At 45.3% G+C, this 24,404-nt stretch overlaps 1 protein-coding gene across 4 annotated transcripts in view; it reads left to right on the top strand.

Moving 5' to 3' along the window:
• Window positions 1-110: 110 nt before the first annotated feature.
• The window catches only part of YEATS2 (YEATS domain containing 2), a 48,801-nt gene continuing 24,507 nt past the window's right edge, over window positions 111-24,404 (top strand). For 3 of the 4 annotated variants that reach the window (XM_031060691.1, XM_005425518.2, XM_031060693.1), the window contains exons 1-13: window positions 113-343; window positions 3,399-3,496; window positions 3,594-3,686; window positions 7,149-7,391; window positions 9,503-9,618; window positions 10,787-10,948; window positions 12,592-12,703; window positions 14,125-14,169; window positions 15,196-15,382; window positions 17,030-17,269; window positions 19,174-19,329; window positions 21,682-21,785; window positions 24,241-24,348. In XM_031060691.1, coding sequence (XP_030916551.1) covers window positions 199-343; window positions 3,399-3,496; window positions 3,594-3,686; window positions 7,149-7,391; window positions 9,503-9,618; window positions 10,787-10,948; window positions 12,592-12,703; window positions 14,125-14,169; window positions 15,196-15,382; window positions 17,030-17,269; window positions 19,174-19,329; window positions 21,682-21,785; window positions 24,241-24,348 — 1,809 coding nt within the window. In that variant the 5' untranslated portion in view covers window positions 113-198. Of the gene's footprint in view, window positions 344-3,398; window positions 3,497-3,593; window positions 3,687-7,148; window positions 7,392-9,502; window positions 9,619-10,786; window positions 10,949-12,591; window positions 12,704-14,124; window positions 14,170-15,195; window positions 15,383-17,029; window positions 17,270-19,173; window positions 19,330-21,681; window positions 21,786-24,240; window positions 24,349-24,404 lie in introns of all 4 variants that reach the window. The other variant, XM_031060692.1, reaches the window with a different exon arrangement.

Raw genomic sequence — 24,404 nt, 5'->3', positions numbered from 1 at the left:
CCACTGGGGCTGTGGGCACTGGGGCTCTGGTGAGCCTCGGGCGTCAGGAGGCGTTTGAGGCTCCTGGGCTGTGCAGAGCAGAACCAGCTCCCAGCTGTGAACCTGTGTGATGATCAGTACCCCACCAGAGCAGTGCTCCTTCTCTCTTCGGAGGTGCACCACAGGCCTCCACATGGTGAGAGGTTGAAGCCAGCCCTCATGGTCACTCTGGTTTTTATTTTTCCTGCTAGTGGAGTAGAGAACATGTCTGGGATCAAGAGAGTGATCACAGAGAAGGACCCTGATTATGAGGACATCACCGTCACACATCCCAACAAGCGGCACAAAGCAGCCGAACAGTCAGGTAGGAGCTGTGGAATTGGAAACTCTGTGGATGTGCATGCTGTCTGTAAACTGGTCAGGAAAAGGCTGGGGTAGGGGCAACGGACAGATGTTGATCAAGGCAGGTAGTGATACCTCTGTGTAGCCAAATAAAGATGTATCTTATGTGGAGTCATCTCTTCCTGCTGTCTGGACCAGAAGTAACGTGTGAGGATGCAGCGTTTGGTGCATGATAGGAGATGAAACACAAGCCGTCCATGGCCCCAGCACTTTGGTTCTTGTTGCTTCCTAAAGTATTTACAGTCCATCTTCCCATGCTGAGTTGTTCTCCAGCCTGTGTATTTGTTCTGTGGCTCAAGTCTGCTCTGGAAAGATTGGCAGGTTGTTTACATTTTGGGGGATAGGGGTCACAGTACAGCTTGGGGAGGAGGAAAAAATCCATGACCCTGCCGGGTAAAAGAGATGCACAACCCTGCAGTACATGCACTGGCTGTTGGAAGATGACAAATGTTTGCAAGAGCTGGCAGATGAAGCAGAAAGAAGCAGAACGAAGCTTGTTTGATGAAGTGTAGAAAAGATAATTTAGGGAGAGAGAAGGGGCTTTGAAGCGGGCAAGAGAGGAGGAAGAGGAGCATGACTGAAGGAAAGGTGGATAAAGAAGTGTAGTGGAGCAGGTAGCTGAATGAGTAGGTTTGCATTTGGCACGCTAGGATGTGCTTGCTTTGGGAAGCAGCCTGTTGGCAAAGTGCCTGGGACAGGTTGCAGTCTCTCTGGGCAAATGAGAGTGGAGCTGCTTGCCCCGGGGGCAGGGAGTAGGCTACTGATTTCTGGCATAGCACAGCTAGTGAGAGAGGATCGTGATGGGAAGAGCTGACAAACAGGGAGGTGAGAAAACTGAGGCTGGCTGTGGGCTCTGAAAAAGATCCAGGAATAGAGCTGGAGCTGCCAGTTGGAGAGGAAGAGAGGATGGCTTAGTGGGTGATGTTCTGGAGGATGCTGTGCCCTGGACAGGTCTGAGGGGGCTGAGCTCTGGGCTGGATGTGTTGCTGGGCAGTTCCTATGTGCCATGTGGGGTGCCCAGTGCAGCTGTGCTGGGGCTGGCCATGTCACCACTCCCAGCTGCCTGCCCTGCCTGGCTGCCAGAAGCCACCACCCTCCATACTGGTGTGTCCCAGGGACTGCAGGCAGGTTTTTAATCTGCTTCTGAAGCAACTTTTCAGAAGGTCTTTATGATGAGCAGGCCAGATTCTCAGGGCCTTGGAAAACTGTCCTTGCCAAAGTGAGCTTTGCTTTCAGGAGGTTCCTCCAAATTGGCTTCTTTCTTCTTTTCATGGAGGATCTCCAGCTTTCAATACTGGAATTCCTTAACTACGCAAATTTTGCTAGCATGATCTTATTGAGGTACTATGGTTGACACTAAGCTGGGAAAAAATGAATATAAAGTGTTCTTAAAAGCCTCTGTAATATAACCACAAATCCTTAAGTGCTTGAGTCATCAGAGTGCTGCTGTGGCATGGCATCAGCCTTGGAAGGAGATGCAGTTGTCCCTTTCTGAACCATACCTCTGATGCCTTAATCTGTTTAGGTTTATTTTAAGGGTATAGCCTTACATGAGAATTTCCTCATCGTGGTGCTCATGGAGGTAAATTATATCCCTCTGGTTTTTAATTGTGCCTTACTCATACAGATTCAACCATAATTGTGTTTTAATGTAGGCTTGAACTATTTCTGGTCCTTAAAAATGTATATATATACATACACACACAAATATATATATATATGTATGCCTGTGTGTATATATGTATGTGAAAAGAAGGAAAATTATTTAGGATACCCCTGTGCATATAGAGGCATCAGTTGCCTCACTCCTGTTGTGGAACCTGATGAGACAGTAAAATCATCTGTGCTATCTGGAAGATGCCAGCAAAGCTTTGACTTGCTTTTCTTTCCCTTCTCTCCAGTGATACTAGAAACCTCTTCAAACAGATACCTACTTTTTAGGAGGACAAATGCTTCCTCTGAAGCTCAGGCCAAAGTCTTTGTGTTGCTGCCTCCTGTTTCATTTAGAAACAATGTGAGATTTTTCTGGGGAAAACCAAGGGAGATTCTTTTACTGATCTGCTTTATAGTGGGGTCACTCCATGACTGACACAGGCTGGAGCACCTTTTCCAGGCTTTCTTCTAGAAGTGTAATTCCTGCTTTGCCACATTCTGACTTAGAATTTGCTAAAAACAGAAGTTGTTTGAAACCCTTTGGCGTAATGGAGGTTCCCTAAATGAAGGGTGATATTAAAGTCTACAGTAAGTGTAGAGCAAAAAGAATAGTTCTTCTTATGTTTATACATGTCCTAGAAAAATATGATAATATGCCAATTCCATTCTTAGCCACTAATTTGCTGTAAGGTATTTGAACAGTTTGAAATCCTAAACTACATACTTTCCACCAAGGTCAGTAAACTCCTGCTGAAGGGCCTGCTGAAGGACTGCATTTTTTTGTCTGCTGTGTTGGAAGAGGATTTTGCAAGAGGTAGAGACCAGCTTTTGCTAATGTGTTTCCTTTGTGAGTAATAAACAGCTTGTAGGCCCTCTAGAGCAGGCTGCACTTGGTGCCAGGGCTGTATAAATCTGAGTTTGCTTTTTCCTGCTGTGTGAGGTGGTGTTAATTTCCTGGATGTGGCCAGGGAGAGCAGAAGAGTGTCCATGGTGTTCCAGCTCGCTCCAGCAGCTGGGCTGGGCCAGCGCTGTGGAGTTTTCCTTCTACTGTTTACAGCTTTACTGGGGCACAGGTAAACAAACTGGCCCTGTTCTTCCCAGTTTCTGTTATTTGCCATCTCAGACCTAAAAAGGGAAAAACAGCTCTCCACATAAGCCGGCTTTTAAAGATACATGTGGCTTTTGTTAAGACATAACTTTTTTTTGGAGGAAAATGATCCTTCCATTTATGTGTGTGTATGTGTGCTGAACTTAGTATCCCTTCACTTCTGCAGTGATTTCTGATCTTTCTGTTTTCAAATGGAGCCTCAGAAATAGAAATGTAAATTCTTCCTCCTTTATTTTCCTTGTGTGGCCTTGTACAGCTCGAGATGTTACTGTGCAGAAGATTGAGACCATTATAAAGGAACAGTTTGCCGTCGAAATGAAGAGTAAAGAACATGAAATTGAAGTGATAGATCAGGTATAAAGGTTTTGTTCTTATAAATCCCTAAGATCTTGGTGCTTGGTGTGTGGGGGATTGCTGCAGTGCTGACCATTGCTCTGTTTCCTTTCTGCAGCGCCTGATTGAAGCCAGGAGGATGATGGACAAGCTGCGTGCCTGCATTGTGGCTAACTATTATGCCTCTGCTGGGCTCCTCAAAGCTGGAGAGGTAAAAACTACTTTGGGAATAACAAGACTTCAGGGAGTCTTTGCAGAGGAAGGTGTGGAGTTCAGTGGCTGTTCAGCTGATGTTTGGTGTTAAGGTGTGATTTAATGACACAGTGGAATACAAACTGCAAGTGGGTGGCGCTGGGAGAGGAGACCTTTGCAGCATCTGCTGGGCCTCAGGTACCTGGCAAAGAGGAGTCTTCAAGAAGCAGTTGTGAAGTTGTTCAGCAGCCCCTGGTTCTGGTTTCTGAAATACTCTGCTTTTTCTTTTTCATCCTCTGTTTTTCCCTGAGAGCATCTTGTTTCTCAGACACTGCACAGTTTGTCCTTGCAAAGCTGTGAAAAGTGTGGAATATGTTTTCCTATTTCTCAAGTGGAGAGTAGCAACAGATGCATTTGGGCACTTTTCAGGAAAAAAGAAAAATAATAAAGATTTCAAGATTGTTGAGTCTCAGGCAGTGCAGTGAAACCATCTTCCCTTTGCCCTGGCAGGCAGTCTGTTAATGGTTGGTGAACAGACTGATGGCAGCAGTAAAGCAGGAGATAAATCAAGGAGATATCACAGAGTGATTAAAAATTCACAAGATTAAAAAACCTCAACCCCTGTTAGTTAAACCCCACTTCTGAGCACTCTGCTCTTAATGACTGCTAATTGCAGGGAGTTCATGATTCTACAGACTCCCAAATGACATGTAGTTCATTACCAATGGAGGCATTTTGTAACCATCTTTTCCATTCAAGTTGATCTGATTTCCAGTGATTTTTGGAAGCCTTAGATGGGTGCTCCAAACGTGGGTTTCACTCCAATCCCATAAGAATTTCTCTTCCAAGCACTTGCTCTCAGTGCTGTTCCTGGTTTTTCTGTTGTGCTTTTCACAGGTTTTGGAGTGAGGTAAAGACAAAAGGTTCAGCTTGTTTTTCCCTCTCTGAACTTGAGTTGAGCAATTGGAGTTTGAAAAGGTTGTGGTAGCCTTGGGAGGCTTGGAGAGCTCTCTGCCCCCTTTGATTTTTGTGTAGGCAGCTGAAGAATGTGACCTAAGTTCTAATCTTTGTAAGTGCCTTTGTCCATTGTCATCATGTGTCTGCAGGAGCTGTGCTGTTCCTTGTTCTTCCTGTTCTGCCATGCAGGGTGTTTGCTTTTTGTCCTGGTGGTTTTCACATTTTCCAGAAATAATATATTCTGTAATTGTTTTGAGGTATTCACAAAACTTACTGGTGCCTCTTTGCTTTATTAAGTTTTCCAACAGTTTTTATGAACTTATGGGTGTATCTTTGATTACATTTTTAATTTTTTTCTAAAAGTCCTAATTTGCACACAGGGTAAATCAGTTTTCCCTTTATTTTGAAATTGTTGCTGATTTCAATTTTCTTTGTTGTCTGTTTTTAATTGTGGCTCGTGTATGACCAGGCAGTGAAATATTATCTTGTTTCTGCTTCTGGTAGAATAGGAGTCTTTGTAGTTTAATTCAGAACTTCTGGGAAGATGATTTGCCGGTTCCTGACCTGTTCTCATAAATATAAACAGTTCTCAAACTCAATGCTACTGAGTTTTGAGGCTTGGGATTCCTCATGATTGTGCTTTATTATATTTTCCCACAAATCATTGGACAAGATGTTGGTCATTTTACTTGACTAGGGGTAAAGCAAAAGGAGAGGTGTTTGGTTTGGGCTTTGGGGTTTTTTGGACAGGCTGTGTGTGTGTCTCTGCCTTTGGATAAATGACTTTAACTCTCCCAAGCTGGTAATTGAGAGTTGGTAATTGCTCTGCTTGTGCATGTCATGGGCAATTGGAAAGGCAGTTCTGGAATGGTCCTTCAGAGGCCAAGGTGGGACAATGTTTGTAACTCCACTCTTGCTGCCACCTCTCGAGGGCAGTTCTGCTCTGCAGTGATGCTGCTGTCTGCCTCCCCCTCAATCATGTTGGCAGAATTCTGAAGCAGGGAACTTAACGTGGGTTAAAAATAAAACTGCAAAGAGAAAAAAACAAACAAAACCAGTAACAAAACAAACAAAGCAACAAATGAATCCCGAGTCAATTTCTTGATTTGTTTTCCTTTGTGACATACCCCATGAAGAATTGTTCCAGCCTGCCTGATGCAGGTGCTTTGGGCAGGGAAGGAGGCTCCCTGAGCTGTGGCTGCAGGAGCTGGAGGGAGCCTGTCAGTGCTCTGCTGCTGCTGCACAGGGGTTCCTGCTCACTTGGTTCATCCTCACACCCAGGTGACAGGGAGCTCTGGTGCCTGGGTCAAGAAGTGGCCAGGGGACACTTGTTTTGAGTTGATGGATGTTTTCCTTCTACTTCAGAGGTAAAAAGCAAATGCAAGATAAAAAGAAGGGCCTTTGTCATGGTAATGAAAAAAACAAGAGAGATTTGAAACTTGCCTGCCCTGTCCTCCCCCTTGCAGGTTTAGGAGGATGTAAGATTAGCTCTGACTTTCTTTTAGGAAAGTTTGCAAGCATGCCTAAGCACATCATTACTTATCCCCTGTTGAGCTTTGGGAGCAGACAGGGTGTAGCTTGCCTCATAGGTGTTGACAAAGCTGCCAGTGAGTATCAAAGCTGAAGAGCCTGATGCACTTCCCTGTCCTGCTTTCCTGCAGGAGCTGGGCAGCTGTGGCCTTCCTGTGTGGGGTGAGACTGGAGGTGGCTGCATAGGAAGAGGTTGTTTTCAAAGGGATGTTTTAGGTGGTTGAGTAGGCTGCAGTCCTTCCTTCCAAAACCCAGTGTGTTTCTGAGATCAAAAGGTGTGAAGGAACAGATCCAATTCGGGGTACTGGTTCTGTAGAACCCTTCTAAGCTTTTATCTTCTGCAGCATCTGTTTTTCCTGCAGGGCAGCTGATTAAATATTTGCTCTTTCTTAATTCATTGACTTTTTCTCTTCTGGCACAGCTTTGTTTTTATCTGGGCTGTGGGGGAATGGTGACCAGATCTTCCTGGGGGAATGGTGACCAGATCTTCCTGGGGGAAACTAGTGACCAGATCTTCCTGGGGGAAACTAGTGACCAGATCTTCCTGGGGGAAACTAGTGACCAGATCTTCCTGGGGGAAACTAGTGACCAGATCTTCCTGGGGGAAACTAGTGACCAGATCTTCCTGGGGGAAACTAGTGACCAGATCTTCCTGGGGGAAACTAGTGACCAGATCTTCCTGGGGGAAACTAGTGACCAGATCTTCCTGGGGGAAACTAGTGACCAGATCTTCCTGGGGGAAACTAGTGACCAGATCTTCCTGGGGGAAACTAGTGACCAGATCTTCCTGGGGGAAACTAGTGACCAGATCTTCCTGGGGGAAACTAGTGACCAGATCTTCCTGGGGGAAACTAGTGACCAGATCTTCCTGGGGGAAACTAGTGACCAGATCTTCCTGGGGGAAACTAGTGACCAGATCTTCCTGGGGGAAACTAGTGACCAGATCTTCCTGGGGGAAACTAGTGACCAGATTTTCTCGACCTCTTTGTTGCAGGGGACCAGGTCGTGTGATGCAACTATTCTTAATCACCCTTCAATCAAGAAGTTCTTGGAATCTCCCTCGAGATCTTCGTCTCCAGCTAACCAGGGCTCAGACACCCCCTCTGCCAACCACTCTGAGAGTGACTCGCTCTCCCAGCACAATGACTTTCTCCTGGACAAGGACAATGGCAGCTTGGACGCCGACGAGCGGCTGACAAACAGCCTGGACCAGAGACAGAGCAGAAATGCTGGCCGGGTAAAGTAAAACTCGAGTGGTGATCACGTTGTTGGAGGTGTGTGCTCTGAGGACTCGGTGCTGGCACCAGGAGCTCTTCATGTTTTCACCCACCTTGCTGAAGATGTGTTTCTTACCCTCTCCAACCGCTTGCTCCCACTCCCTCAGCCTGGCTTTGCTGTGAGGCCACCTGCAGTGTCTGTAACGTGGGTACCTCCTCTTACCTCAGTCCTGCCCAAAGCAAGCTCAGCAGGCCTGGGAGGGCTGTGGGCTCAGCACAGCTCTGCCAGCCTTGGCCACAGCCTCTGAGGAAGGAGGTGCTTCACAGCCTGGGCTTGGGCTGTGCTGTATGGCTGGAAGGCAGGTTGGGAGGGTAGAGCCTGCAGAGGAGAGCATGTCCGTCATTCCCTGCAGTGTTTTCAGGAGTAGTGCTGCTGCCTGCCTCTGGGTGCCCATGGGGACTGCATTGCTCAGAACAGGGGATCCACTGGAGGGCTTTGGCCTCCTCAGCAGGCTGTAGTGCAAGCAGTAACACTGGATTAGCTCACCCTGGCAGTGTGAGTTGGTAGGGCCTGGGTGCACAACTTGGGATCATACAGGAGAGAATTGTTTTTCCTCTTGATGGTTCTGCTTGCTGTTGTGCATTAGCACCATTTCCCTAAGTGAACCAGTCTGACCCAAGTAAAAGTATGTTCCGTCAGTGTTCCTTCATGCTTTTTGGGGGGTTATTTTTGAGCTGGATCCAGTCCCTCCCTTTGTGGCTCTCTGTGCAGCCACACAAATGCTTCACCTGTTGGTTGCAGGTAGCTCCACTGGCGAGGCTCATTCAGTGTCTGCAGGTGAAATGTGAAATACGGTGAAACTCTTCAGTTTCCTTTCAGTTCCTTTAGGTGGTCAGGCCTGCCAGAGGAGTACAGCCAGGGGTGGGTGTATCTCAGTGAATTGGCTGCCATCTGCAGCTGAATAATTTGCACTAATACATGGCAGAAGGAGCAGTGATTCTGCCTCCACTAAGCAGCATGACACCCTTGACAGCAGGGCTGCAGTTTGCTGGAACTCTGCCTTGGCTCTGTAGCAGAAGGCAGATGAGCCATACAGAATGTGGACCCACCAGTGTTGTAAACCACCAGACCAATAGAGCTTGTTTCTGTGCTGGGGCACAGATGGATGGAGCAGTTGTGTTGCTTGGGGATAGCACACTGGTGTGTCTTTGACCAGTGCAGAGGAGACTGAGGGAGTGTGGAGGAGCAGGAGCCATCCCAGCCTTCTGTGACTCCTTGCTCCTCTTGGAGGCATCCCTGACTTAGCAGAGGAGGGGGAATGGTTCCTCAGTGAATCCAGTGCTTCCCACACTGAGCTTCTCCTGGTGAGTGCTCAGAGTGCATCCTCTGGGCTGCTCTGTGGTCACTGGAGGGTGGCAGTCCCTGCTCTCCAGCCAGACACTTCATCCAGCAGGGCTGTGGAAAAGCCTCTCAGTCCCATGCAAACAACACTTCTACTGGTGTTGGCATAGTGGGTGGTCAGATCATTGCACTGGGAGTCTTGGCCACTGCTTGATAGCTGGGCTTGTGTTACAGGGAGGCTGGATTTATTATGGTATGGCTGGGGGTTCACCTGGATGGTGCTGACAGGTTATGGCTGCTCTCCTCTCTCAAACCCATCCTCAATTCTTCACTGTGAGGCAACCCCAGAGTCCCTCAGAGCAGCAGAGGCTAGGAATGGAAAGATTTAGATTTTCAGCCCCCACTCATGGGTGATTGAGCTTTGTTTCTGGTTAGTGACCATCATGATGCCATTCTAGCCATGCCTGGTTTTATTTCAGGTAGTGCAGGGGCAGTGCTTTTGAAGCCCAGGCTGAAGTTGTGGCTCAGCTCCATGGGATGTCACAGCATGTCTGCTCAGTACAGCCATGCAGTGTGTTCTTGGCCAGGCATTGTTACATGCCTGAGTTGCTTCAATGTGCCTAAAGAGCAATTTCAGTATTTTTAGGGATGATTCCTTGTCGGTCTTTCATTTATGCAGATTTTGGTTGTTTTTTTAACAACACCTTACTTTTCTAGCACCAAACAAAATGATGTTTAAGAGGAATGTTTGGGTTTTTGTTTGCCTTTTTTTTCTTCCCCTACCCTCAGGACAGTTCGGGTGTTTCAAGCTCTCAAAAACCAGGACAACGAAATGCCGGACTGTCAAATGATGAAACTTCACGACTTTATGTGAAGAAAACGATTGTGGTTGGCAACGTCTCCAAGTTAGTATCCAGAGCCTGAGGGATGCTCCTTTATTTCAGGATTAAATTGAATAGAAAGTTACAATTAGGAGACAAATGAAATTGCTAGGCTGTCACAATACGAGCTGTTACCCTTGAATAATCACAGTACCCAAGGCAGCCCTCCTCTGGTCTCAGCATAAGGGTTTTTTTGTGGAAGGAACTGGTGTTTTAGTAGTTATTTTATTTATAACTTTATATATGTGCAGAGGTTTTAAGATCTCATTCCCTGAAGGGAAGTCTTTCAGCCTTTTTTGATCAAGTAGAAGTCAGAAGTTTTCCCCTGAAAATTTGGAAAAGCAAGTTGTCCTGATTGAGTGTGCTGGCTAATTGAATTACTTGGCTAATTCAGTGTGTCCATGGGTACAATGTGGGGGTCTCTTAAACAGAAGAAAAACCCCAAGAGAACAGTGCACCACCAACCACAATGAGGAAAATTGTACAAGTTCAGAATAGTCTAAATAAATAATTTCATGCCGTTTTTATTTATATTTAAAAGAAGAAGAGATAAATATGTATAACTTTTCATCTTCAAGGAAATTGGTGAAGAAAGACATTAGTTTTGGGAAACTGGACAATTCCAGGTTTTAACTCTCCATCCTTGCTCTACTCAAGTCAGTCTTTTGCACAGAATATATCAGACATTTGCTGACAAAACTTAGAGTCAGAATTGCTTCTTGAAGGGCTGGACCCAGAACTAAGTATTGACTGAAGTTGCTTTAAAATTTTTGAGAATAATTTTTTTTTTGTATTTATGGTAGCAGAGCTGTTGATGTTGTGTTCTGGTGTGGTTTTGCTTCCTGATAGCTCAGAATAGGATGGGATAAGGGATTTGACAGTAGTAGAGTGTTAAAATTAGATCTTCTTTATTAAGAGCCAAATGTTTAAATGGGTGAATGTCATATGGCAGTTCTGCATTAAAACAGAGGAAATGTGTCAGAAATTTAGAGTAGATTATGGATCCTGTATCTGTTCCTGGATGAACTGTCAGAGTAAGGACAAATGAGCAGAAATGTACAGGGGGCAAGGTTCCCACAGGCATTTTTAACATCCCCAATTTTTTTTTGCCTAATCTTTCCCAAAATACTTTTTGCAGTATTTGTCTATTTGGGATTTTTATCTTGTATTTGTTATTTAATTTCTTTGCCAGGTACATTCCCCCTGACAAGAGAGAAGAAAATGATCAGTCAACCCATAAGTGGATGGTGTACGTCCGAGGCTCTCGGAGAGAACCCAGCATAAATCATTTTGTCAAGAAAGTTTGGTTCTTCCTCCACCCCAGTTACAAACCTAATGACCTGGTAGAAGTGAGGTAATAAGGAATTATTCCAGTCTTCATGCTTGCCAGGCTTACAGTGCCAATTAACAACTTCTTTTCCTGGTTTAATACTCCATGTGTGTATTTAACCTCTGGCTTAACTTGGCTTACTCCAAAACAGTAGTGAAAACAAATGAGGTTTATTATGTAGCAAATGTGCCAAACAGGTTTGTTGGCTTAGGGTTTTTTTTAATTTCCTTCTGAGAGAAAGCATTCAGGTGTTGCATTTCTGCTGTTGGTGTGTGGGTTGTGCCTCTCCTGTTTGTGTTACATACACTGTCTGCTTCTCAGGTTAGGCTTCTGGTGCTAAACAAAGTGTTTTCTACCACCCCTCTTATTTCAGTGTGGAAAAGAAAGAGCTATCTCCAAAATCTGATTTGCCCATATTTTTAATGCTACCTGTGTGTTTGAGCATAAATATCCCACTCCGAAATATTTCTCCGTGGTATGGGATCAGTGGCATTGGCTTTGTGCTCTGAGGACTTTACCATCAGTGCTACAGGAACAGGGCAGCTTCCCTATGCTCTCCCAAACCTTACCCCACACCTGTGTCCAGGTGACCCTGGCTGGGGGGAAGTTCTCTCTTGGGAAGTGCCCTGTCAGTGTTTCATCCTTCTTCCTCGGACAAGCCTGAGGGAGGATGCCTTTGACATAGCTGGTGTCTTCCCAAAGAAATTAATCTCCACAGGATGTTCAGCTGCCTCCTGGAGGGAGGAGTTGGGAAGGGCTGCTTAGCTACAGAATGGCAACTTAATTCTGGCAAAATTCAACTACTGAAAGGCAGCTCCAGGAAGACTTTCCTGAGCTAATAGGTGTTGGTACAGCTCAGTAGTGTTTCTGGGAAGACAACCCTGAGCAGGACAAAAGCAAACTCTTGTATTTCTTCTGTAACATATCAAATTACATTTGATTACTGGCTTTTCGTGCCTTTCTCAGTTGTCAGTGCTGGTTATCTTCTGTTTCAATCCCATCTGGTTAATAGATTCCTGGTGTTGCAGTCCCATTCATTGTAGTGAGCATTAATGTTCTGGATTAAAAGTCACCCTTAAACCTCTTGCCTTTTTTTTTTCTGGTGAAAAAAGTATATTTGCCTTTACAATAACAAGCTGAAATGCTGAGTAGAAGCAAATGTTACAGATACTTCTTTTTCAGCTTGGAGAATGACAGTGATTAACTTTTCCTTGTTGTCCCTATATTGTTCTCTTGGTGTTATGTGAAACCTGTGCCTTTTTGCTACTAGATAGGGAGCAGCAGGCAGTGATTGCAAAATGCTGCATTGGAAGCTCACCTTGCAGTGAGCTGACTTGTGTTTTTCTTAACCAAGTGCTTTTCATTTGACATAGCACAGCCCTTTTTTTGTCTTCTTTTTAAAAATACCAGACTTGTTTCCCACATGCCTCATCCAACAGTGCTTTACCATTTTCTTCCCTGTCCCCTTGTGTAAAGTCAAAGTGTGTTTTCAGCCGTCCAAAGCCATAAAATTCTCATTGCTATGATTACACTCTCTCTGTGGTGAATAGCAGACCTGATGATAGCTTCAGTTGTCAGCTAGGAAAACAGTCTTTGGCTTTCTGAAAAGGAGAGAGGTGGGAGCTGTACCACTTCTGCATCAAAATGTAATGACCATTTGTTTGCAGAGAACCTCCGTTTCACCTGACCAGGAGAGGCTGGGGAGAATTCCCAGTGAGAGTGCAGATACACTTCAAGGATAGCCAGAACAAAAGGATTGATATCATACACAATTTGAAGGTATTTGAACAAAATACTGTAGAGAAAGGTGTTTAAATGAGCTCTCATGCATAATCTGGAAGAGGCTGTGCTTGTGTATGTGCTTTTGCCTCTCTGTGTTAGGAGTGTCCTGGTGGTTATTTTCTCATGAATAGTTGAGCTGGAGAATTAAAACAGATCCAGGAAAGCCTCTTACCTTGGCTGTATGGAGCTGATGCAGTAGGAGGGAGCCCAGCCTTGCAGCAGCTGGAGCTGAATGTGCTCAGAGCAGCAGTGCTTACCTGGTTTTTCCCTAAAATTTGAGATTTTATCATGTTCTCACTGGCTTTAACCTAACAGGGTGCTTCAGGTCTGTCTTTCTGCTGGAAAGTGGCTGCCATGTCTGTTCTGTTCCTTCAGGACAGGCATGCATCAGCTAATGATTATCTTTGTTGTTAGAGAGGGCAGGGAGGGCTGGGATTCCCTATTCCCTTTGAAGAGAGCTCCCTTTTCCAGCTCATTCACCCCTGCAGCACTTGGGATTTCTAGTATGCAGCAGTCCTGGAAAACTAGGCCATTGCTCCTTTTCCTTTTAATTAGTGGTCCCTGGCATTAGTGGACTTAAGGCCTGAGCTGGGTTAGTCTCCTCTTGCTTTGAGCAGCATTAATTTTATTTGAACTCTGCCTGCATTGATGAATTTCCTGCTAAATAAGGTACCCTCATTACAACCCTAAATATAGCCAGTGGAGGAGGTTGAAAATATTCCCCTGCAGCTTATGGACATTTAATGCAGATGGTGAGTAAAATATATTAGGGGAGATGTGACTTGGGGAGAAGTTATGAACACTGTGATGGACAGTGAGGGAAACTCAGCCTACAGAAGAAAACTGTGGCTGCTGTGAGGATGCAGAGTGAGCTGAGCCCTCCTCTGTGCCTGGCACATCCTACACCTCTCAAACCCACCTGCTTCTACAGTGTTTTAACAGGTGCCTCGGGGATGTTGTGCCTCTTTTTCAGCTGATGGCTTGGTGTGAACACTTACTTAATCAAAAACTATAGTGTAAACACAGCCTTTGTGCTGCTCAGTTAAAAACTCAGAGTTTTTCTCATTATTAGTATTTCCTTATATTTCCTTATTCCTGATAGAATAAGGAATAAAAAAGGACACTGCTTGAGGATGGACTCCCCTTAGATGGAAATATTCCCACAACAATCTCATTTCCTTCAACTTTTTTGCTCCTTTCCCTTTTAATGTGGGCCTTGGGTCATGGCTGAATTTTTTGCAGGAGAGAGGGAGGGCATTTACCAGAGCACACAGATTTCTGACCTTATGGCCCCAAAATACTGGATGCAGTGCTGCTCAACTCACATAGTTTGAGACTTCTTTTCAAACAATTTGTATTATAAATTCTAGCTAATATAATGCTTTACCCTGACTAATATATTGCATTGTGTTTTCCAGCTGGACAGGACCTACACAGGCCTGCAGACACTTGGTGCAGAAACGGTGAGTCAGGGGGTTGTGGGATGGATTTGATTCCCTTAAAGATGTTTAAAGAGATGCATGGGACTAAGCACAGAGTCAGACCCATTTGATTTCACAATTTCTAGAGTGTAGATTTTGCTCTCTTGCTGAATGAAAGGATTATGACACCTTGTCACTATTCATGACAGCAGTCATTTCTCCTTGGTTCAGGGGAGCTGTTTCCAGCTCTTCCTTCAGAAAGAACTTGGCTTGTACTGGGGCTTTAAATTTTATTGCTTTGTGAAGCTTTTGGTACAAAATGTTCTGATTTGCATTCTGATCTGCTGCAGAGCTTACACATAAAGAATTTAAGTTCAAGGGATCACCCAACTATTCTGTTGAGATTTTGCAGTGTATTAAGTACTTCTAAGTTTCTGTGTCTGTCAAGATTTAGAACTGTAATGGAAAATGAACTCTTGAAATAAATAAATTAATAACCCATAGTTTGCTAAATTTCTAAAGTTTTCTTGATATTGTTTTCCCCTTGTACTGTAGTGAATGGAAATTTTTATGGTTAAATTGCATTACTTCAGCATTTCAGTTTGTGGAGAAAACATTAATGTGAAATGTCTACTGTTATTAAAGAACACTTCTGAAGAGTAGATCATGTGGTGTGTTTCTCAAGGCCTTACCAGAAAAGGCAGGCTTCAGTTTGGTGCCTGTCCCTGCAGGGGTGTGCAGTCCTTCCTTTAGTGGGCTGCTCAGAGCTGGGCTCCAGAATCCTTCCAGTGTTTACAGTTCAGATTTCCCCAAGGACCAAGATGTGCTGCTTTACTGTGGGGGTTCAATGTTGCAAGATTTTTGTCCTAGCTCAGGTACTGCTGGACCTTTGGGAACTGTCCCTGAAATGAATGGAAATGTTATGTAGAGTTGGGGGAAACAAAGGGAGAGGTTTTTAGGCATTAAAATAGAAAAGCACATTTGGTTTTGGGTTTTATATCTTTGCCAAGCTACCAAGTACTAATTGTGTCTAATACTAATACTAGTTGTGTCTCCTGTTTTTGGAAGGTAGTGGATGTGGAGCTGCACAGGCATTCCCTTGGTGAGGAGTATCTCTTCTCCCAGTCTTCAGAGTCTGACCTGTCTGATGTTCCTACATCTTTATCACTGCCACTGAGTATCCCAGCACCAGTCAAAGCTTCTTCACCTATTAAACAGTTGAGGGACTCCAGCCCAGATGCTTCTGTGGACAAAGGTAAAGCAAGTGGGTGTCAGTGAAATGCAAGCTCTTGAAACTTTGGCTCTGCTGGATACCTCCTCCTAATTGCTCTTATGCCTTAAAGGTTGCCTGTGCTGCCTGCTTGTTGCTCACCCCAGATCATATGTTCCTTAATGTGCTCTGAAATGTGGTTCAGAAATGGTTATAGATTATTTGGTTTTGGACTTTGGTTTGGCTTTGTTTGGGTTTTTTAATCTGAAGTTTGTTGAACAGGCTCTGTTTTGCTAAAACATAGTGAATAAGGAAGAGCAGATGCAGTTGGAAAAAAGGTGGTTGAATAGCATTTGGCAGACTATTTTCAGAGGGGATTTTAGGTTTCTGAATGTTTAGGGGACTGTGTATACATTTAAGGAATTGGTCTAGTGGTGTGTTTAGTTACATATGTTAGTGCCTAACATGAGCTGACTGTGAGGGAGCAAAAATCCCTAGGTATCTGTAACTCCTGTACTGTGGAGAATGGAGACTGAAAAGTTGTGTGTGTTTTCTGAGGGACAGTGGCATCTCTGCACATCAGGGTCTTATTCTCCGCTTCCCATGAGAGATCAGGAAAGCCAGGATCCTTTACAGAGGGGCAGCACCTGAGGCCTTAGGACCACGTGGATTGCCTGGAACAGGCAGTGCTGACCCTGTGGCCACATTGTAGGATTTGTAGTTTGTGTCAAATAGGAAGAGCTGTGCCCCTGGTGGCATTTGGCTTTGCTTTCTGAACACTTGGTCAACTGGGCTGAGATACAGGGGTGTGTGTTACACTCTGGTGTGAGAAACCTTCTGGACACAGCCAGAAGGTATATATTTATATCTACATTTCAAAATAGTGTCAGATGCTGCATGGGCTGATGCTTTTCTTGATCTATTCCCACATTCCTGTGTTGAAGGAGTGGCTGTGAGCTGGTGCCATGCATGGTTGTACTTCCTGATAGGCTTTGTGGTGCCACTGGTGGTGTTCAGGCTCAGCAAGAAGGATGTCTGCTGTTTAAATGTGGTCTTTTCTTGTGGCCAAGAAAGGACAAACACAACCACATTTTAAACACACAGGTTTTTTATTCAAACAGGAAGATTTGTAGCATCTTTAGATGAGCAGTGCTTCAGCCAACAGGAAGGAGGTAAGCCTACCTCGTTTTTACACTGACAGGCAGTGGCTTCTCCCAGCAGCTCCAGGTTAATTGATCTCCTTGAACACCAAATAAAGTGGATTCCATAGCCCAGCTCGAAAGGCAGTCTCTGGTCTCCTTGAGCTCTTACTCCAAAAAATGCACTGCGAGATTCTCTGCAAATGAGATCCAGCCTTGGTCCTGTGGAGCCCTGACCAAGGACACTTGGGACTAGCAGCAGCTTTTGGGCAGTGGAGGGGCATTCCAAGGAAATGTGTAAGAAGTGGCTGTTCCCCTGCCACAGCTGGGCAGGCTGTGCATGGCATCATTTTATTCTTCTTGTCCAGCAGGTCCTGTGCAGGAGCATCCCCTCCCTCACTCTCTCCCTGTTCAGCACTTCCCACCAGCTGCTTTTTCCTTCCTTCAAGAACATGTTTGTCATAGCTGAGTTGTGCTTGTATAGAGGAGCACAGTGAGGAATCAGATGTGTCAGCCTAAGCAGTATTTCTGTTCTTTTCCCTGTTTTGATCAGGATTCTCTGGGAGTGCTGAAACCGAAAGACATGCCGCGTTTTACTCCCTGCCATCCGCCATAGAACGGACTCCCACCAAGTTAGCCACACAGAAAGTTGCCTTTGGCTCTCATGGAAATTCAGCCTTTCAACCCATTGCAGCTAGCTGTAAAATAGTGCCTCAAGGTCAGAGTCCAAGCCCTGCAGAGTCACCAGGAAAATCCTTCCAGCCTATCACCATGAGTTGCAAGATTGTATCAGGTGAATGTTAGTTTACTTACCCAGTGCCTCCCCCTGGAAAGCGAGAGAGTGAACCAGTTGGACTTGTTCTGTGTCCTTCCCTTGGTTTTCTGCCAGTCTTTGAGCATCAGACAGTAGGAAACTCTAGAAGAAGGAGCTAAGCATACTTCTTAATGTTCAATGAAAAAAACCACAAGTGTGAAATGGTTCACAGGAGATGAAAAGCCAGATGAGAGCTGTTCTCTCCCTATTCTTGAATGCTTTTAAGTATGAAATAAATAGTCTTGAAATGGACTGCTACCCACAGAAGGGCCCAGGCAAAAACAGATCTTCCACGTGGAATATTTTGTATGTGGGAAGAGTCCATTCTTCTCCCCATTGCTTTCATACAGCTGGGATAGATGAAGAAGAATTTTTTCCTTGATTACTGGGCAAATAATTAGTTTTAACCTTGTAGACTCAAATAGACCCTCTTGTGCTTGCCATACTGCATCAGATGGAGCAGCTTTGGTCTTTGTCTTCCAAAAGTCCACCTTGTGTTGGATTAAATTGCCAGCTGGCTGCAGCTGCAGTGTGACAGCTTCTGACCCAAACACAGCCAAAGTGCTGCTTTGCTCATTTCACCTGTGGTCCCTTCCCTGCCTGGGTGTGATGCCAGACACTGGGTGATGTTTTACATCAGAAAGTGTTCATGTACAGCTCACCGTGGCATGTGCTGGGAAGCTGCAAGGTGACCTGTTGCAGCTCTTCATTTTCTGGTGTTCAGGGTAGAGAGGATGAAGCACCAGCCATCAGTACATGTGATTTCTGGTGATCTGCTCCCAAATAATTTTCTTAAAGTGTGTCTGATTTGTTGTTTTGGTTTGGTTTGGGTTTTTTTTTTAATTAAATGTCAGTATTGTTCCTTGACATCTTAAAACTTTACTCGGGTTGATTTACACTTGAACCTATGCCAAGTGCTTTATTCTTTCTTTATAAGCTCTTCTCTTGATCTTTTCCCAAAGCTTGCTAGAAAGCAGGAATTAGGGGGCCATCCTATCTTTTCTAAAGTCCTTGAACTATTCTTTGTTGGTCTTTGCTATTTGAATGTTTCCCTGCTAAACATTTTTCTAAAGTTCTGCTGTCTGCTGAGAAGGGTTTCCCCTTTGAGATTTCAAAGCAGTTTATAAGACACAAGGATTTTATTTGATGACCATTTATGTTCTGTTTTAACTGTCAATAACTGCCAAGAAGGTAGATTAAAAGACAGGGGAAGCTTGGTGTTTGCTGCTATCTCTTTTCTCTGATCACTTCCTTTCCAGTCCTTTTCTCTGAATTTCTTGTTTACCTCTTCATGCAGCTTTTTTCTTCTCTAGTTTCTCTCTGTCCTGGCCATGTTACCCAGAAGCTGCCCATTTTACAGATTGATTTCCAGGGTTCCTGCTGTAGTGAGAGCAGTGAAGGGACCAGGGCAGTGAGGGACCTGGGTGTTCCTGCTGCCTGGGGCTGTTCCACCCAGCCTTTTTAGGGGAACCCCTTGGTTCCCACTCTTCAGTGCCTGTACCTGGGGCTGCACAACGGCAAGACAGCTCAGCTCTCTTTCTCCATCTCCTTGGGTGCACTGTCTTGGCAGTGAGAATGATGTAGGTAATATCCCTCAGGATTCAGGGGTGGACCAGATGGTGTGTCAGGTTCCCTTTGAGCCCTGCTGGTCCTGATAGGCAGAGCCTGTCCAGGGTAGCCATGAGCCATAGTGCTTTATGTGCCTTCTCCTTTCTTTCCGTCTGCTCTTTCCTTCTCCAAGTCCTGTGACCTCACTCAGGCTGAGAAATACATCCTCAAAAAACCTCTCCTTTTCTAATCCATTTTCCAAAGTACTACAATTGCCATGTTTCTGTGTTCTGACAACATTTACAAGCTAGAAGCATTGGACTTTTTTTCTTAAGGTTCTCCAATATCGACCCCTAGTCCATCTCCGCTACCTCGTACCCCAACGTCCACTCCGGTGCACATGAAGCAAGGCTCTGCCAGCTCAGTCCTCAATAACCCCTATCTTATTGTGGACAAGCCTGGACAAGTTGGAGCAGCAGCCACAAGCACAGGTGTGTAGTGTGACCACAGAAGGCAGTGGCTTAGTCTCACCTGTTCAGGTTTGTTCTCCCTTCAGAATGATCAGTACAACTGCAGTGTTTGAGCTCGTGGAGGTGGAAAGTGCTCAGCAGAGAAAGGGAAGGTGTTGGTTTGTGTGTGTGGCTGAGGGGATCTCAGACTTGAGCATTGCTTCCTGTAGGAAACAGCGCAGTGTGAAGCCAAACTCAACTCACAGACACCTCCTCAAAGAGAGCTTGTTCTTTTCAGGTGACAGGGGAAGGGGAGAGTGATGTAGACCGTGGTGCACAGCTTTAGACACAAAGAGTGCACAGGGGGTTGGGTGACAGTGCTGGTGTGGCTGTGGCAAAGAGCTTGGAGAGGTCACAGGGACTGGCAGAGCAGTCTTAGGTCACAGTGTGGGGCACAGTGGATGCCGTGAAATCCTGGTTACCAGGAGAACAGCCATGCTGGATTTTGTTACTGCTCTCAGCTTCTGCCTGGTCCAATCCAGCTGGTTTGGATTCCTCTTGACTGGATTCCCTCAGTGGTGAAAAAAGCCTGGGGTCACAGGGAGGGCTGAACTGCAGGACACAGGAGATGGTTAGAGGAGTCAGTAGTGTTTGTGTGGGGTGCAGGAAAGGTCCCTCAGAAGTCATTTATTTGTTGTGATAAATGCCCAAGCACTGCTGTCTATTTCAGAGCACACTTGTTTATGTAGGTGTGTGCTTCCCAGCATCTCAGCAGGATGCCCAGGGCCAAGTGAGGGAGTGCATCATCCATGGAACACAAACCATTTACTGGGCATGGTTGGAAAACACAAAACTTCTTTTTACTGATGCTTCTTCCCTTTATCTGAGGGAACACAGCTGTCATGTTCATTTTAACTTCATCACAGAGGGAATTGGTAGGTTCATTGGTAGGGATAGTGTAGCTATATATGAATTTTTTTAAGTATGTTTTGGGCTTTCTTGTTAACACTGATGCAGTTTCACCAATAGGGTTTGATTAATTGGGGTTTTTTGGTTGGTTGGGGGATTTCTGCCTCTTATTTTCTATTTCTTCACCTCCAGCCTGACTGTCTCCTCTGCCTAAGTGTTTTATCATGGTTTGGGTAACCTTTGGGTTCTAATAGAGGTGTGTACCTGGAGGATGGGACGTGCAGGTGCAGCAGAATGTTGGGATGTCCAAGTGTTAGTGCAGTTACTGTTAAAGCTGCAGTTTCCCACCACAGTGCAGGTGTGCAGAGGGGCCTGGCAGACATTGCTTGCTGCCTCTCCCTCCCTGCCCTGCTGTGCCTCCCCTGTATCCTGCACCAGTCAGAGCACATCAGTGGCAGAGCAGAAGGTTGATGCCCTCCCCTCCCCAGACAACTTTGTTGTGACATCCTCATCAGCAGACCCTGGGTGAGGCTGCAGCAGGCTCTGTGGAACTGTTTGGCAGCAGCAGCCAGGCTGGACTGAGCATGATGTGTATTACAGAAAAAGTCACTGGGGCACTTTTGATAAGGCTGCAGATTGTGTTTAACAAAGGGGTGACATCTTCATGCTCTGTGAAAGCCAGCCTTCCCAAAGCCCTTACTCTCAGAAATGGCTGCTCATTTACTTCTAAACTCAAGGGTGGGTTGTAGTACAGCTGTATGAGACACTGGTTTTTGCTTTCATGTGTGTAATCCGTGGCTTTGGTGTCTCTTGAACAAACAAAACTGCCAAAGCAGCCCAAGAGCAGCAGTCCCAGGCTGCTGAGGGGCAGTCTTGTGCACACTCTGGTAATGCAGGGTGAGTTTACCACTGGATCCCCATCCATCCTGGGGCCAGGGGAGTGCTGTGGCACATGTGTCAGTCTGATGATTTTGCAAGAGCATCTGCCACAGGTGACTCTATGCCTTCACCCCTTCTTTCTGTTTCTTCCTTTACCTTTCTCACTCTGTCCTCTGCTCTTGTTACTCCTCACTTTGGCTCACTCCTTTTGTGGCCTTTCTTTTCCTTTCCTCTCCAAGCCTTCCTCCATGCCAGTGTCCAAGGCTAGTGTGGGTTCAGGAAGCTTCTGGGCAGTAGAGGACTTTGTACCTGTCCTGACTTCATAGTTGCACCTGTAGTTGATAGCCTCAGCCAGGCAGGGAGGTTCCTGACCACCTGCTTGCAGCACACACAGCAGTGGGTGGAGAGCACCTTCTCTGGGCCTGCTTCCTGCAGGTGGAAATTGGGTGCTGGATCTGTTTTGTGCCCATGGTGGTTCCTGCTGGTGTACCTGATGCAGAATGCAGATGAAATGAAGTGCCCTGTTCCTTGTTAGAGGAGGTTTCATGTGTGCAGGGGCCCTGCTCCCAGCCCTCACCCAGCATCTGCTTTGTTTCCTGCTCTCAGGGAGCCCGACCAGCAAACTGAGCAGTGTCTGTCAGGCCTCTCATGGAACTGCATCTCCTGTGGCAAAGACCCATGGCAGCAGCTTTGGCACCTCAGCTGTCAAGGTAATGTTCTCATTAGCTCTGTACTTCCCTTTTAAAGTCCAGCTTTCTATTAAATGGCACCTTATAGCATTAGAAATTCTGCACTTCCAGCAAGTTCTTGCATTGTCATTTCCAGTGAAGGGTTACTGTGTAACAGATGGAGCCAGAGGAGAACCTGGTGGTTATACAAGATGGTAGTGACACTTCATGCAGCTCTAACTAGGCGTGCCTCCATATCTGTTAAAGGCACTTCTGTTTCTCTGCAAGGAGATCCATGGAGGGCATAGTTCCCCAAACGTTTTATCTTTCAAAAAAAGCTCTTCTGTAGCTGCCTTTGATCTTCTTCACTTTGTTAGTCACAGAGCATGATTAAACCAGAGATGCCTACCTCAAAACATTTACTCTGTTCATTATTTTTGTACAGCAGCTGTTCCAGGCAGCCTGAAAATAACTCATGTAGTGGTTTCACAACTGTCTGGATTTAGAAAAATGTTTGTGTAAACAGTGGAGTAACATTTGGATGTGTAAACAAACAGCAATAAATACAGTTCGTGCTTCTGATCTGCAAAGCCCAAAAGGTACAGAGCTGAACTGTCTCACATAAAATCTTCCCCTCATCTTGTGCTGGGGATGATATTTCTGGCAGGGAAGTGGCGTCAGCCAGGCTCTGAAAGCAGCTGGTGGGTGTGCTCTGGAAACAGGAGCACTCCCTGTCTCCAAGCCTCAGTATTAAAGCAGGAGATGCTTTAATAGAGGAGAAGGCTTGCCAGTCAGCCTGCAGAGAGCAAATCACTTCACATTTGGAGCTGAGGTGTTTCCTGTGTCTGCTGGGGAAAGGTGTAGCAGACTGGTCTGAGCCAGTTCGTTTGGAGTGGCATTTTCAGTGTGTCAGCTGGCAGTCAGATTTTAAAAACCTGTGTGCTCAGATGCATTTCACTTAACTATGTGAAAATAGTTCATTTTTCTTTATTTTTCACTGATTTGGGACAGTTTTTTCTGAAAAGTTTTCAATGAGTCAGAGTAGGCACACATCTTTAGTAACAGCTGAATTCTGTATTTCCAGAGCAATGTTAAATACTGAAGATATTTTTAAAAACCCACAGAAGTCATACTTTTGTAAACAGAAATGTTATTTGATTTATGTCTTCTGGTTGGTAGAAAAGCTGTAGTTTTAGGGTTTCTTTAAAGAGAAGAGTGTGGCTGATAGTTCAGTGGGATATTATACAGGTTGTGCATAACTCAAAGCTTCTCATCTCTTCACTGTGTGCTAGTTTTCTGTCTAGGTTTTAATGACTTCAGGCTGTGTTTCTGCAGCCAGTCTCAAATGCAGCTGCAGTGGAGAGGACAGGTTGTGCCTCTAGCCTTGTCCTCACACCTCCCATTAGCCAGCAGTTGTGCAGCTGTGTGGTGACCCAGAGCAGACAGCCAACCTGTGGAAAACTGATGTTTGCAGCCACATGTGTCAGTACCAGGAGGATGCCAGGAGTTGCAGGGTCTGATTTCTGCTCATGATCCATCCCAAGATGGGCCAAGTGATTGTAAAACCATGGCTTGGGGGTTCACACTGATTGTAAAAGAGAGCAATTGCACTATAACAAACTCCCTTAAATGCACTTGACCTCTCTGCTGACCTCAGACCCAGAAGTGCCAGGTGCGGATGACAAAATGTTTTTTTATTCAATGTTTGTTGTTTCTGCCAAGTGGTGAGTTCTGTCTGTAAGGGTTGTGTGCCCCTGCATCGTTCCAGTTAGAGGAGAGCATGAACTCCTCTGAGGAGAATTTTCTCCTCCATAACTTTCTTCTTACACTGTCTCCTCTCTCAGAGATTTTGTATAAAATCACAAAATGATTGAGGTTGGCAGAGACCTCTGGAGATCAACCACTCCTACTCAAAGCAGGGTCAAACAGAGCAGGTTCCTTGGGAACATGTCCATTTGGGTTTTGAGTATCTTCAAGGATAAAGAGTCCCCAGCCTCTCCAACAAACTTGTTACTCTGTTTGGTCACCATCAACAACAACAAAGTTTTCCTTATAATTTCCAGTATTTCAGTTTGTGCCCATTGACTCTGTCCTTGCATGGAGTGTTGTCTGGCTTGACCTTTATTACACCTTCCTAGCAGGTGTTTGTATGTATTGATAAGATGCTCCCTCAGCCTATTTGAATTTTAAGTGAAATACTTTTATACAAAAAATTGATCAGAGAATACGAGTCAATATTTTTACCTGTGTATGACATGGTAAGAAACAGTTGCTGCTGTTGGAGACGTAACTTGCCAACTAAAATCTGCTTTGTGTGTTATATTAAGAAAGTTAGACTCCTTTTACTCAAGTTTTGGCTGATTTTTGGAAATGTCCTATTTGCACAGGTAATTTGGCCTGCCCAAATGGTGCATGCTGCCCTTTTTTAACAGTCACTTGTTTTACTTCTCTTATTGACCATATCACTGATTTTTGCACCATGTCTTTTCATTTGCAGCAGGAGGATTCTCTTTTTGCCACCATGCCACCCCTTTGTCCCATTGGGAGCCATTCCAAGGTGCAAAGCCCCAAGTCAGTCACTGGAGGACTGGGAGCTTTTACAAAGGTATCCTTCCTTCTTTCTTCGTGCTGGGGCAGGCAGCCCAGCAGTGCCATTTCCTG

Source organism: Geospiza fortis, unplaced genomic scaffold, assembly GCF_000277835.1.
Source record: "Geospiza fortis unplaced genomic scaffold, GeoFor_1.0 scaffold101, whole genome shotgun sequence".
Lineage (NCBI taxonomy): Eukaryota > Metazoa > Chordata > Aves > Passeriformes > Thraupidae > Geospiza > Geospiza fortis.
The sequence above is the reverse complement of the archived record's forward strand: the minus strand, read 5'-3'. Positions and strand labels throughout refer to the sequence as shown.